The sequence below is a fragment of the Sinocyclocheilus anshuiensis genome, unplaced genomic scaffold (assembly GCF_001515605.1).
Source record: "Sinocyclocheilus anshuiensis isolate Anshui unplaced genomic scaffold, SAMN03320099.WGS_v1.1 scaffold850, whole genome shotgun sequence".
NCBI classification, from domain to species: domain Eukaryota; kingdom Metazoa; phylum Chordata; class Actinopteri; order Cypriniformes; family Cyprinidae; genus Sinocyclocheilus; species Sinocyclocheilus anshuiensis.
In genome coordinates this window covers 2428191-2443793 of record NW_015537937.1, presented here as the reverse complement: position 1 = coordinate 2443793, position 15603 = coordinate 2428191, and the positions used below count along the sequence as shown (strand labels likewise).

The 15603-nt window shown below is 35.7% G+C and overlaps 1 protein-coding gene across 1 annotated transcript in view; it reads right to left on the bottom strand.

Moving 5' to 3' along the window:
- LOC107660122 (ephrin type-B receptor 1-like) overlaps window positions 1-15603 on the bottom strand; it is a 252460-nt gene that overhangs the window by 50541 nt on the left and 186316 nt on the right. The window contains exon 6 of the mRNA XM_016449358.1: window positions 5218-5342. Within this exon, the coding sequence (XP_016304844.1) occupies window positions 5218-5342 (125 nt within the window). The remainder of the gene's footprint in view (window positions 1-5217; window positions 5343-15603) is intronic.

The window sequence follows — 15603 nt, the reverse complement described above, 5'->3', positions numbered from 1 at the left end:
TAATAATAATAATAATAATAATAATAATAATAATAATAATAATAATAATAGAAAAAATAGTTTGGGGGTGGGGGGGTTGAGCTCAAGTCGCCACTTGATGTTAAGTGTATTATATTGTATATGATTGATACTTCTATTTATTTTGATAAAATAAATGTTGAACCTATATATATATAATTTATAAAATAATGATTACATAAAAATAACAACATAATAACAAAAAATACAAATATTTTTAAATTTAATAAATAATGTATATATTTATTAGGTTTTCTTTTTCCTGTCCATGACCCCATCAGCAGTTAATTTTTGGGCTCTGATCCACCACTGGTTTAGATATAAACTGATAACCAGCCTAGTTATAAGAAGCTAATGAACAGGACTGTAGCAACCTGTACGCTTGCTGAACATTTAGACAAGAAAAGCAATCAAATGCCTGCTTTACTCAACATTTACAAGTACAGAGAACGTGTGTTTGCCGAATCTACATAACCAAAGACAATCTACAGATAAAACTCCCCCGTTTCGCTACTCCAGAGTCCCTGTGCATGTATAACGTTACACGGATCTCATTTGCCAAGTCTAAACTAAGTCACGCACATTTATATTGGCTTTGCGGCTGCTAAAACGTGAGTCAGAGCGCCTTTCTGACGTGGTACAACATAATCACATACAGCTGTGGAACTCGATCGCGTGGCAGGACGGCTTCAATCAGGACTGAAACTTTAAATCTTACCCACAGTTCTCTCCTGCAGCGCCGCATTTTTATATTTATGCTGATTTAGCCACCGAATTTGATCTCATGCCTGAAAAATGGACTCAGGTTGTCACGGTGGCTTACAGAATAAGCATCTGCCAGTCCTGCTGTCAAGCGAACCGTAAAAAGACCCTCGGGCGGAATGGCGCTGATCTCATCTTGACGGATGCAGTGCAAGGAGATCGACTCGAGCTAGTGTAATGTATTCACACGTATGACTCCTTCACCAGGTGCTCTTTTTCATTATTTATAATCTGACAGATGACCATATTTCTTGTCCTTTTTTTTACATGTAGCATTATAGTTTTCATTTCTGTACCATGAATTTCACCAAACACAATTTGCAAATATGATTCCTCAAACTGGTATATGAGCTTGTATTGGATTACTAGATAATAGGCCACACCCATTCTGCATCCCAGTGAACCAATCAGAGACCAGTCATACTGACAAAAACACATATATTTGAAATTTTGTTAAATAAAGAATAAGAATCAAATCAAATACATATTTATATTCAAAACAGCAATAGGAACCATTCATAAAAAATACAAATAAAAAAACAGCCAGACTACATTAAACATTAAATAGGTTAAATATTGTGTTGGGTTGCCAATTGATGTCAAATTTATTTTCCATATATTTTGATAACGATAAATGATAAAATTATTCATAAAATAAAATATATGGGAAGCATTTTCTACTGTTGAAATATTATTATTAGTAGTATTATTGTTTATTTTGTTTTTTTTTTCCCTCCCATCTGTGACCCCATAAAAAAAGATCTGTGGTCAATTTTTTGGTTGTGATAAACCAGTTGAGAAACACTGATACAGCCAAGCCAAAATTTATTCAGACACCTTCAACATTTCTCACATTATCACAGTTTATTCACAATAGTTTAGAAATTGGTAATCAATTATGAAAAGAACTCAGAGTTAAATGGTTTCAGAACAAATTCATCTTGATAATGTCAGATAACTTTGATAGGAAGGTATGTAATTAATTAGACTGTCAGCTGTTCAATTTAAGTATACAATTAGATAACACCAATTTAGGTCAACCAATTACCAAGCAATGCTTAATATTGTTCAGTCTCTGGTGTAAAAAGGTTGCATAAGCAATTAAAGAAAAAAACACGCAAAACATGGTCAGGTCAAAGTGTCTGAATCATTTTTGGTCCCAAATTTTTTGTCAATTTTACTGGTAGTCCACTGTATGAAACATTTTTGGGTATAATATGTCACAGTTTACCTTATTTTGCTACCCTCACTTACATAAATGAACTATAGTGTCCTGCACCCGCTAGTAAAAAAATATAAAAAATTATATCTGGAGTCTGAATAATTTTTGGTTTGACTGTATATATATATACAGTATATATATATACTTCAAAAACCATACATACTTGACATTTTGGAAACTATATATGCATAGTATACCAAGATTACAGATATATTTGGTTTTTCAAGTATAACTGGTCTCTGATTGGTTCATTGCATTGCATAGTGGGCGTGGCCTGTTATCAAGCAATCCAATACAAGCCCATAAACATTGCAAACTCTGTGACAGCCACTTTTCCACCATCACGCTGCTTCTTTACACCCTCTCCTAATCAAAACCATGTAAACAACCTTTTAAAAACCTGTTATAAAAGCAATATTTCAAATATATTTGTAAAACACAAACAAAATTGTAATTATAAGCTGTCAAAAAGCAGATGAGGTTGAAGCACTGCAAACAAGCATTGTTTCCCACATCGCGCATGTTTTCATGCCCAAAAGAAAGCCGCATTAATGATATTTTCTGTATACGGTGTCTGATTCTGAAGTACCTTTCTCCTTCTCGCCTGTTTTATAAATCAGCATATGATTACACGACATGCATATTTATAAGGAAATAAGTGCTGCACTTGTGCTATTTGCATTTGAGCAAACTATTGTCGAGAGGAGAGAATTATCCCGGATATAGATATTATTATCCCCGAGCTTTTGATTAAACCAATTTTCATAACGCAGCTCATTTATCTCACCAAACATCATTGCAGAAAAGACAATAGTCAAAGATTTGTCCTCCAGAGAAATATGCAGTTCAGTGTTCGCAGACTTCAGTCATTACACGAAACAGAAAGTCAGTGCAAGTGTTCACAAATTTCGGTTTCTACTAATCAGTGCTGGGTGGAACAATTTGCAAAATATGCTTTCAATTAACAATGCTTAATTTCAACTAGAAAAAAATAATCGAAATAAGGGTTTTGTTAAAAATGAGTGTGCTTTCTTTGATTTGGCTGATAATGGAGGTTGTGCAATGTATTGCGTATTTATTCATTGTATATTTGCAATGATTTTGCTGGTGATGTCAAATTAAGCAAGACTGTGAATATCACAATGATTGTAATGCACTTTCATTAAGCCATTATTTTCTAGAAGAGTTCATATTAATAAAAATAAATAATATATACACACATGTATATAGTACTGTTCAAAAGTTTGTGGTCAGTGCGATTTTTTACTTTTGTATACTTTTACTCAGCAAAGACACATTTAACTGATCAAAAGTAACAGTAAAACATTTATAATGTAAGATTTATATTTCAAATAAAAAAGCATAATAAAGAATAGAGCACCGACTCAGCATATTAGAATGATTTCTGAAGGATCATGTGACATTGAGAATTGGAGTATTTGAGGTAAAATAAAATAAAATAAAATAAAATAAAATAAAATGTGTACTGTATGGCTGTTCAGTCTAATTAATTAGTAAAACCATCCATTACAATCTAAAAAAAAAATCTATATATTAATAATTAATAACAGATTACTTCACTCTAAACCTGACTTCTTATTGCGACTTCGCTAATGCACCACAGAAAAGCTGATCTTGAATAGCCAGTGTACTTAATAAAAACATCAGAAAGGCTGTAATTTGAATGTGTTTGTATGACAGCGATGTGTAGAATATTCCTATAGCCCTTCATAATGTACAGACAGCTTTGAATATACCAATCTCTCTGGAAATGTATGAGGGCTGGAAAATATAATGTGTGAAAGTGTTTTTATCAAACCTTGGCCGAGTACATGATGCCAGCCAGCCAGGTGGAGATATATAGATTTGACAGCAATATTTCAAAGGAACATCAGACGGGGAATATAGGCATAACTGCTGGCGAGAGCGTGTATATGTGCGTAATTTTGTGTGTGCTCTGCCGTGATGTCTCTAAAAGGGGTGACTGCTGTGGAGTGTGTGTGTGTGTGGCGTTATGGGAGGCTCTGGAATCATTAGGTGTAATTGGTGTGGCATCTCTCTGTAGGAACCGGCAAGCGAAACAACTGAACCCCACCCCCTCCCTGCCAATGATGTCGCCTAGCAACCCATTGTACCTCACTTCCTCATCATGACATCACAAAGGGGTCTGTGAGTTCATTGCACTAATAAAACGTCCACAATACATTTTACTTTTATGACATTTCAGATAAAAAAACAACAACAAAAAAAAAAACATAACCAGACCTGTCCCAAACCCATATCCCATCTCAATAGCAACAAAAGGGTTTTGCAGTTCAACATGAACACAACAGACCCTTTTCACAAGACTGTGATGATGCGTTTAAACTGTAATCAGCATTGCAAATATATAAAAAAATATATATATATAAAAGTTATATACAGTATATATATATATAAATATATATATATAAATTTAATATATATTAATTGTTTTAAAAATTTATGTACAAATGGCAATGCAATATCATTTTTCTTTTGGGCTGGTTTAAAAAATAATAATAAAAATAATTTCTAAGAGTCATTTTTCGTTTGGGCTGTTTTTTTTAAATCAACTGAACCATAGTGATTCACATAGTGAATTACATTTTAAAATATAATCAAATGTATAATATAATTAGTTTACATTGTAATAATATTGCTGTTTTTACTGTTTTTTTGTTCAAATAAATGCAGCCTTGGTGAGCATAAGAGACACTTTTTTTGGCCCTGTCCTTGCTCATTGTGGTAACCACCACATTGAAGAGGATACATCTCTAATATTGAATATTTAGTAAAATCCCTATTGGTTATGGAATAACATACTAGCAACCAATCATAATTTAGAGTTACTGGCTTGAACAACATTATTAACTAATCATATATCTCTGATTTGAGGAGTATTTTTTGGTTCCTGCAGATCAGCAGAACATGCCTTTGGATAAAAGCATCTGCCAAATTCATAATTCTTGGATGAACAAATGACACAACCTTCAACTAGTTCACTGAAATGAATCAATTCTACAATGCAGCGGACCTTTGAATAGCACTTTCTTCCATTTGACCCAGTTGCATCCTGCATTAAAAGTGTTCAAATGAAAGTCAACATGTGAAGAACATTCAATAAACCTTGAGGAAGAATCCAGACAAAAGAGCAGTAAGTAGTTTTCCTCCAATGCAGCAAACACACATCTTACCTTCTCATAGTAGAGCAGTTCATAATCGAGAATAATTCCATTGGGCTGTTCAGGCTGTGGCCATGACAACGTGATGCTTTTCATCGTTGAACTGACCTGATGCATTATGGGAACAATGGACGGAGCTGCAAAAGAGAAAGAGAGAGAGAGAGAAACCAAGTGAAAAAAATCATTCCAAACAACCATCTTCCCTGCTGTGCGTACTTAGCTAGTGAATTGATCTGCCACTTTCAGAAATGAAGCACACACACACACACACACACACACAGTATGATGAAAGAGTCAGACGAGAGGGTGATTGGAGTTGTTTAATAGCTTCGTGAGAATATGCCCTTTGCAATGAAAGCCCATTTCTCAGTTCAAGCGCTCTGATTGGCTACAGTGTGTTTCTGGCCTCTCCGTCTTTAAGGAAGACACACCTGAGTGAACATGCACAGCCTCTAAATGAACCCACTGCCCATTGCATTCCTCTCTCTCTCTCTCTCTCTTTCTCTCTCTCCCTCTTTTCCTCCTGTTCTCCTTTGCTTCGTCAAAGTGGTACAACTCTACGCTCAGCTGTTGTAACATCACACACAGCCTGTTTTCACAGGTGAATAGACTGAGGCGACCATACGGATGTCACACAAGCTACTACACACACATACACACTCGCACCTGCTAAACGACACAAAGCTTATATGCACATAGGCTATTAATACAATATCTTGTCCAGCATTCTCAGTTTGCTTCTACACATCATCCAGACTTCCATCTGATGCTTTTAAAATGGTGACTCAAGCAAAGTGTCACCCTGCTCTGAACCACGGCCTTTGAGTCCTTCTCTCTCTTCTGATGTTGGTTCATGCTCATTTTGTGCAATAACTAGTAGTAAAGAGGAAGAAATGAAACAATTTGCATGCCACATAAACTGAGGCGACTATAGCGATCTGTCATGCCACATTAAAGAGCACCAAAATAGTATTATGATAATTTCATAATAAAATGGATAGAACTTCAAAGCTTTGACTTTGTTTTGTATCAAAAGTAAGAAGGCGCAAAGCTTATTGTGATTTTTGGATGCTACGTGCACTACAAATAATGTTTAGTGTAGTGAAGCATCAAATTAAACAGCATAGACTAAAAGATCAATAAGAATCAATATTCATTCATCAAAATAAAAATCAGAGAAATCAGTATTTTCAACTTTCAACGGAAATTGTATTAGATATCAATCAGGAACTCATTGGCCATAAAAAAGGCGTTACTTTACAAAACGGTTGCACATGCTCCATCAGTCTGAACATGATGCTTTTGCACTTCGCCTTGACCGTAAACAAACACACACACACACACACACACACACACACACGACATATACAGCCAGCAAGAGAAAGAGAGAGAGTGTCTTGAAGAGATTGATAGGGTGTGACTGTCATCCAGACACTGATAGTATGTACTAGACCCATAAAACCCGCCTGAGTGACAGCTGAATACAACTCACCCCGCGCCTCAACCCCTGCTTTTCTGTCTCACTGTCTCCATCTCTCTTTCTCTCCTCAAGCATACTCATTATTTTCTGTACATCAGAAAACTCTGCCAACACAATATCAAATTCTACAAACATAAATGCAATAAAGAACAATATTAACCAAAACACATAGCGTCAGCGGGTCGTTCTGCATTTGGTGATGATGTTTACAGCATGTCTGCTGTGGTTAGTTGATGCAAATCCAATATAGAGGATCTGTTTCGGTTTATGGCTGCACTGCCCTCGCTATTGAATAAAGTGAGTCTTATAACAATTGCAGCACAGAGCAACTTTCAAAATTCATTTATGCCACACTTGATCTGAGATTTATTGATCTCCTGTGCGATTGTCTCTGGTTTATATGGATGGATTCAAACCTCTCTTCTTCTCCAGCTGGTTTATGTTCTGTTCTTCTCCTGAGTTTATTGTAGTGGCTCATGGGAACAGTATTTGCTGGTAATTGGTTTTGTAACCACTGGTCTATGAGCTTGGTCTCGACGGGGCGATTGCGGTTTGTGCTTTGAACGAGAGAGATTAAGAGAGAGTAGCCTTATAGAAAAGTACTGTGGTGGTATACCATGGTATAAAATCAAATACGCACAATTATTTTTTAAATCCTATGAAATAGAAATCTATCTATCTATCCATCGATAGATACATATATATGTGTGTATGTATGTATGTATGTGTATATGTATATGTATATATACACACATACACATACACATACACCACATGGCAGATTCATACAAGTTTTGGGAGTGCTAAAAAAAACAAAAAAACAACAACAAATGAAACATTGCTGATAGTCTTCGGCTTTCTGTTTGGTGCATCATGGGGATAAACTACAGCAGTTATGAAAAAAAGTGTCTGAAATGGAATTGCTTATAAAGTTAGGAAGAACAAGCCATCACACAAAATTACTGCTGACAATCCGGTTTCCTAAAGCTGAGAAAAAGACGTTATTTCAAAATAAATAACAATAAAACCTACAGTACAGGAGGCTGGAAAGCAGCTTTAAGTCTCCAAATGGCTAGTGCTTGAAAACAACAAACACTCCCACGCTCTTTTAGCACAAACATTATCAAATGTCCTGTTTCACAGAGTGCCGGAGAGATTTACAGACGTGCTTGCTTCTCTAAATGGACGTTTATCGTTCCTCTGACCCCCGGAGGGCTGGCAGACAGGAGACAATGACTGAAATTAATCATTATGTCTTACAGAGTTTAGGGAAACAACCAAATTAGACTGAGAGATAATCTAAAAGCATTAAAGTTTTCTCAGGTTTATGGGAAATGAGGATCTACTGTCTACATACTGAAGTCCAATACACTTCATAATTTAATAATAAGGTACATTTTCAACTCATTAAGCATATAGAAAATACAAAAGTTCCTTTTAGTGTCACAGTGGATCCTGTACTCAGTGTTCTCTGTAATCCTATAAAACATAGTTCAGAAAAGCTCAGTAGTAGGAGAAAGACAAAAATTTAAATGAATGATAACCTAAATTTTAGTATTAAATATTGTATAGCTTCAGAAGCTTTGGAACATAATGTGCAACTCATGTTGGACTATTTTTATGGCACTTTCTTGTTCTTTTTCAAGCTTCAGAGCCACTAGTCGATGATTTATCTACAGAATTACCATTTTTAATCTAGAACAGATCACTCAAGCTAAAGGAACAGTGTGTCCTTCATCCAGTTTTGTGTCCAGTCGGGGACAGGCTTGGAATACACTTTTAAATCAGCCATATCGATGAGGGATTCACCAGACACACAGTCCAGATGCCAGTCTGGGAGTTTAATAACCCGTCAGAGCCGCAGGGCCGGTGGTCACGGGTTTTATATGCCCATGGTTTTTACCTTTCTATCCCTTTCTTCCTAACAGAAGTAGATATTTATATTTATTCATTTTTATTTTATATATATTTTTATTTTTATTTTATTTCTTTAGCTTTGGACTAAAATAAAAACTCACAAATTGCATAACATAATAAAATAAAGTAGGATCCAAAACTGAATAAAAACTTTCATTTTGTAAGAAAAAAAATGACTAAAGTCAAATATTTAATATTAAAATATAATATTGTAAAAGGTAACAATAATATTAAATATAATAATTTAAATATAAATTATAATATAAAAAATATTTATAAAAATAATAAAGCAAATAATAATAAAGTGTGTATATATTCAAGACTTAAACCTCATGAAAAACTTGGAGAGAAAAAAATAAAATCTTTTCAACAGCCGTGATTTATAGATTAAAAAAAATCTATAACTGCAGTAACAACCCCCCAGTGTACCATACATTTTTAAAAACCACTTTCACAACCCGGTTAATTCATTAGTTTATCTCTCCGTGCAGGAAATGAGAGACTCTACATACTGTGATACACATTGATTAGTCTGTCATATGTCCTTAGCAATTATTTCTAATCGACACTGACTCCAAATACACATGAATGGACAGACTGCAAGTTAAGATGGCGCCCAGGCAGCTGGAGTCTTTACCGGTGTTCCCAGCAGCCATTCGTGAGTTTTGTGGACACCATGAGGACGCGTTTCTTCACACTAGCAGTGGAAACAAGGACATTGTGCTTTTGCGTTGCACACAAGCTTTTGAAAAGTTGACAAATAGCAACCTACAGACTATATAATGTGCAATAACTACACCCTCCATGCATCTGAAAGGTCAGCCTCTACTCCCACCCCACCTGTCCTGCCGTATGTGCCTAGACCAATAGCACCGAATGCAGTTTGTAAATGCCAAACACTCGCTGGGTGTTTTCTTCTCCAAACCACTGAACCCATCGAGAAACACAAGGCGCCTCCGGGTGAATAAAGAGCCCAGTTCAGCGCTTGACCTGTTACGCTGAAAATAACCACAGTCGCCGTCACGACCACGGTGACATTTTTCAGCTCAATCGCTCAGTGGGGAAATTTTGGCCTGTATTTTTTTTTTCTTGTTGATGAAACATTAGCTAATCCTAAATTTATCAGCTATCAACTTTTTTAATATACAGACATAATTGAAGATTTTGAGGTTTTACAATATTTCGCTTTCAAATTCTAAGATAAATATAAATAAACAGGTTTTTTTTCATAACCTCAATCTTATGACCTTTAATTTTCTCTTTTTTAATTTGTTGAATGTATTATATACTGCCATTCAAAAGTTTAGGATCAGTAAGATTTATTTTTTATTTTTTAAGAAGTCTCTTATGCTCACCCAAGGCTACATATATTTGATCAAAAATACAGAAAAAAAACTGTAATATTGTAAGATGTTATTACAATTTAAAATAACTGTTTTCTATTTTAATATACTTTCAAATATAATTTATTCCTGTTATGCAAAGCTGAATTTTCATCAGCCATTACTCCAGACATTTCTCCGGTCTTCAGTGTTACATGATCCTTCAGAAATATTTCTAATATGCTGATTTATTATCAATGTTGGAAACTTATTAAAAAAAAAAGAAAGAAAATAAAATAAAAAAGTTGTACTGACCCCAAACTTGAATGGTAGTGTATATTGTTACAAAAGGTTTCTATTTTGAATAAATGCTGTTATTTTTTTTTACTTTTTATAAACTATTAATTTCAATACTTTATAAACCTAAATGAAGAAGCAAGACAATTTTGTTTACTTTTAATAAAAAAATTAAATTTACATTTCAGTTTTCAATATTTTTTTAAATAAACAAATTGTTTTAAAAATGAAAGAAAAGAAAATCTTAGTCTCTTCACCGGTGTTATATCCCATTGAAGGTAAAGTATAAACACAGCAACCAATGGATGAAGTGTTTGAGAAACCTGTTTGAAAACGGTAATTTTGCAATTCAACTAAAGGCAAGAAATCACACACTCCACCTTTAAGATTCATTTACGCCGTTCTAAAATTCTGAACAGACTGTCTTCATCAAAATCTTACTGTTTTCCCCAAAGAATCTCTGAAATCCAGCTGAGATACAGAGCTGTTCTACTAAACCACTGAACTGTGCTTTTTCAAACCAACTCTATTGAAACCTCCTTCACCCAGCTTTCAAGGTTGAAATTAAAACCAGACTGAACTTTAATTAATTAAACCTATTTTACATGTCTTTAGTCTCCTAACCTCCCCAGGACTGAGCATCTACATTCCTTCTCCTGCTTTCCGTCTCTTTCCATCCCCATTGGGCATTTCCATCAGGTACAAGCAGAACACAATTACCGCTTACCTCCAAGACCCCTCCACACGGGAAGGGCCCATTAACGGCAAAAGAATCATTACGGTCTCCAAAACGATAACAATGGAGCAAAGCGTGGCTCTTAAGCATCTATCTGTCAAGAGCACCATTTAACTGTCACACATACATGCCCAGCGGCGGCCATTAGAGCCGCCTGTTAATCAGCTCTATTTACCTCGCGTTCTGCTCTTGTACATTTAGGAGAAGGAGGAAAACTCGGCAGGTGTCTGATTCCGTGTTATGATCTTTTTGTTTGTTTGCTCCGACTCCCAGCGTCACTAGAGGAGCCATTACAAGACATTCTGCTGCAGATCGTGTGCTGTCATGTCTGAACCATTGCTCAACGACTCAGTTCAGCTGGAAACAAGTATCGCACTGGAGCACCAATTACACCAATTAACTCCAATTAGACTGGATCAAAACAAGCAAACTAACAGGTGATCCAGACAGGACTAATCACAGTTTAATACACTGTACGATTTTTGGCTGTCCCAGAAGTAAGATTGCCATCGTGAAGCAATAGTGGCGATTTCTGTGATCGTGGCTCTTAATCGGTGGTCCTATGTCGTACAGTGAGAGAGGTTCAAAGACGGGCGTTTTCCCGGTCTTGCGACCAAAGATAGCCTACGATAGTTTTCTGACAGTGTCAGAAATTCAGCATGATCAACGCACAGTGTGTTTGTTGCAAAGACCTGCGTCTACTCAGCAGCCAATTAAATTGCAACATGAAATGACGTATTGATCCACGCGACCAGCGACGCTTCAATTTCAATGCCATGGTTCAATTTCAACCAAATTCTTGTTGAGTTATGGCAGCAGAGGGCATGTTTGTACGATGTGTCCTCTAGCTGCTATCATGACCGCACCAAAAAGGACATAGCATGGAAGGAGATAGCGGAGGAACTGCAGCTGCCAAGCTCCCGGTGCAAAACTGGCATCCCAAGTTGTCCTCTTTTCCCGAGCCATGAGCGGGTCCATATTGCCCTCTTCCGCCGGCGCCTCTTCTTTGTTTCAGTGCACGTGAAAAGCACAACTGCCAGAGCGCGATCCATCTTGATGTACCGGTATTTGTTTACCACTAGCGCATGCTGATGACGTTGCGCTAACGTGTGTCGCAGCCTACGATTCAATAGGTGTCATCATCGTACAGTCTACATGCTTGTCGTACTCATACCCAAGTTTAAACGATCCATGTTGCACAGTGTGATAAAGTAATGATCTTATAGGATTGCTAAAATCGTGCAGTGTATCCTGGGCTTAAGAGGAAATAGTTGCAAAACTAAGCAAATGCCGAGTACTGAAAACTCACTTGAAAAGGCAACAACCAGGAAAAAAAAAAAAAACACTGTTGAAGAAATAGTTGCCCAAAAATGAAAAGTCTTTCATCATTTACTCACTTTCATGTCGTTCCAAACCTGTATGACTTACTTTCTTCTGTAGAACACAAACGACTGGTTGTTTTTCTCAAAGAAACTGCATTGAATGGACACTAAAACAACACAAAAAGATCCTAAAAGTGATCCACATGGCTTATGAACCACATTTCTTGAAGCCATATGACAGCGCTATGTGAGGAAATTTACATTTATTTACTGGTAATCGTCCCAAATCAGTCTGGCCAAATCATTCTGACCATTTTTTTGTGAATTGCGGAAATTATTTGAATCAATAAACTGATTCATTCACAAAACAAACTTTGCTACATCTGGGTCCAATAATCATATTTTTTTTGTAAATAATGACTGGAATTGTGGGCTGAATTCTTAATACAAAGATACTGAATGGCTACTGAATGAACAACTTTTATGATATGTTTATGGTGTTCCTAGTAGTTTTTAAAGACAGAAAGCTTCAGGAAAACAGCATGAAAATAGTCCACAGAAGAAAGAAAACCAAACAGGTTTGGAACAAACTAAGTGAGTTAGGGATCGTTAACACCAAAGACAATAACTATAACAATAACAATATAAATAACAATAACCAGTTGTACCAATAACGATAACAACACAGAGAAATTATATTGTTAGCATCACTTTCAGTATGTTTTTCCTGCTTTTTTTCCCATCAGAATCCAAAAGCTTAAGCATTTAAAGCAGCAGATGGCATAACTGCATGCATTATTATAATAAACTGAAGTTATCGTCCATTGATATTGATGCTAATATAGTTATCATTGTAGTTATCTTCATAGCTATTGCTCTTGGTGTGAATGGGCCATAAGTGATGACAGAATCATAATTATTCTCGCAACACTAATTTCCCACAATCTCCCCCACCAAGCTTTTCTATATTATTACAAAACACAAAAACAAATCCCAGACTTTATTTAAATGATTTAACTGATCAACAAGCCAACAGCAGGTCCCTTGATGAACCGCTTCATCATCAACATGCCTAGACAAAAATATTACAAACACCAACAATATTCCACATCCTGTTATTTTCAGGCAGCTGAATGTCGCTATGTCGCTACTTTAAAACATAAGAGCAAAAATCAGCCTCAAATCCAAAATGAAGCTTCTAATCTACAGAGAGCAACAGAACATAAGAGCTATGTTAAGATAGCGCTGCTGGCAGGTTTGTACTGCATTTGGCTTCTAACCGACTGCTTCAGACTCTACGGAGTCTTCACACATCCAAACAAACCCAAACACATTCGCTCTTCTCCTTTTCCTCAAGATACAGAGGGAGACACTTTGTTTTTAACGCATGCCTCAACAATATCCTTCCTAAATATGTTTATTTATAAGTATGCTACAGCCTGTATCGCTATTAATTTAGCTCATACTTAGTGATAGTTCACCCCAAAAGGAATCAAATATTTTGAAGAACAACACTGGACCGTTTATTGTATGGGGGAAAAAATCTTTAAATATAAACATTCATGCTGTCTAACGATTAATCGCGATTAATTGCATCCAAAATAAAAGTTTTCATTTACATAATATATGTGTGTATACTGTGTATATGTATTATGTATATATAAATACACACAGATGCATGCATATATTTAAGAAAAATATGTTATGTTTACATATTAAATATATTTATATATAATATAAAATATAAGAATATCAATATGTACTGTATATACATGCAGATATTTTCAAAATATATACTGTATGTGTGTGTATTTATATATATTGATATAAATGCTTTAGTGCTGTCAAACGATTAATCGCATCCAAAATAAAAGTTTTTGTTGACATAATATATGAGTGTGTACTGTGTATATTTATTATGTATATACAGTATAAATACAAACACATGCATGTATATATTTAAGAAAAATATGTTATGCTTATATATAATATAAAATATAATAATCTAAATATATAAATGTACATACATGTAAATAATTTCAAAATATATACTGCATGTGTGTGCATTTATATATACATAATAAATAAACACAGTACACATACATACATTATGTAAACAAAAACTTTTATTTTGGATGCGATTGATCGCGATTAATCATTTGACAGCACTAAAAACATAAAACACTTTACATTTATTTATTTAGTACATGTGTATACTTTTTTTTGGAAGATCGTCAGCTAAATACTATAAAGTTTTACTTTTATATTGGACAAACAGTGCATGTAAAAAAATATTTTATAACTGTGTGTAATGTGGTGTTTGGGTTTGTTTCATGTTCTTGCTTTCATGTCTTTTATTTTTTAGTTTGATTCATGCTGTCAGTGTCATGTTTCCCTTGCCCTCATGTATCTCTGCCTTGTGTATGTGTCATGTTCTCATTGGTTATTGTCTTGTCATGTGATTATCAGGTCTGTTTTCTGATTGGTTGTCTTAGTCATATCTTGTTTCCCATTGGTTTGTTCTTGTCTTGTGACCCTCTTGTTTGCTATAAGTAGCCACCATGTTGTCATTGTCTCTCGTTGTGTATTGAAGTTGTAACCCGCTGTCGGTGAGTCTAGTCTGTTTGTGCCTCGTCAAGTCAAGTCAAGTCAAGTCAAGTCAAGTCTGTGTCTCGGATTATGTTTGTATTTTGGATCACGTCTGTAAATAAACTGCACATGGGTTCTCCCTATGCTCACCTTCAGTGGACTGATCATTACAGAATACACGACCCTCAATATGAACCCAGCAGATCGCCTAGTTCGCCTCCACCAAGTTAACAGGCCCATTGAGGATTATGTGGCGTACTTTTGTAAATTGTGTCATTTGGTAGACTTCAGCAATACTTTCCTTAAAAACATTTTCCGTTTTGGTTTGGACAAAAACATTTCACAGTTAATGCCACGCAATACCCCACACTGGTCACTGGAACAATACATTGACTTCGCACTCCATTTGGCTGGCTCACCATTTACTGTGGGGATAGTTGATGAGGTATCCTGCTATCCTCCAGTATCCGCCACACCAAAATGTTTGCACATTATGTCTGGGATTATTCAAGTCATGTCAGAGTCTACGGAACCTGCTCACGTCATGTCTGCCAAGCCACAGCCTGCTAACGTCATGCCTGCAACTCCAGGACCTGCTCACATCATGCCAGTTAAGTCAAAGTTTACTCATGTCATATCTACCAAGTCAAAGCCTGATCAATTCATGTCTGCCAAGCCAGAGTCTGCTAACATCATGTCTGCTACCCCAGGGCCTGCTCACGTCACGTCTGCCAA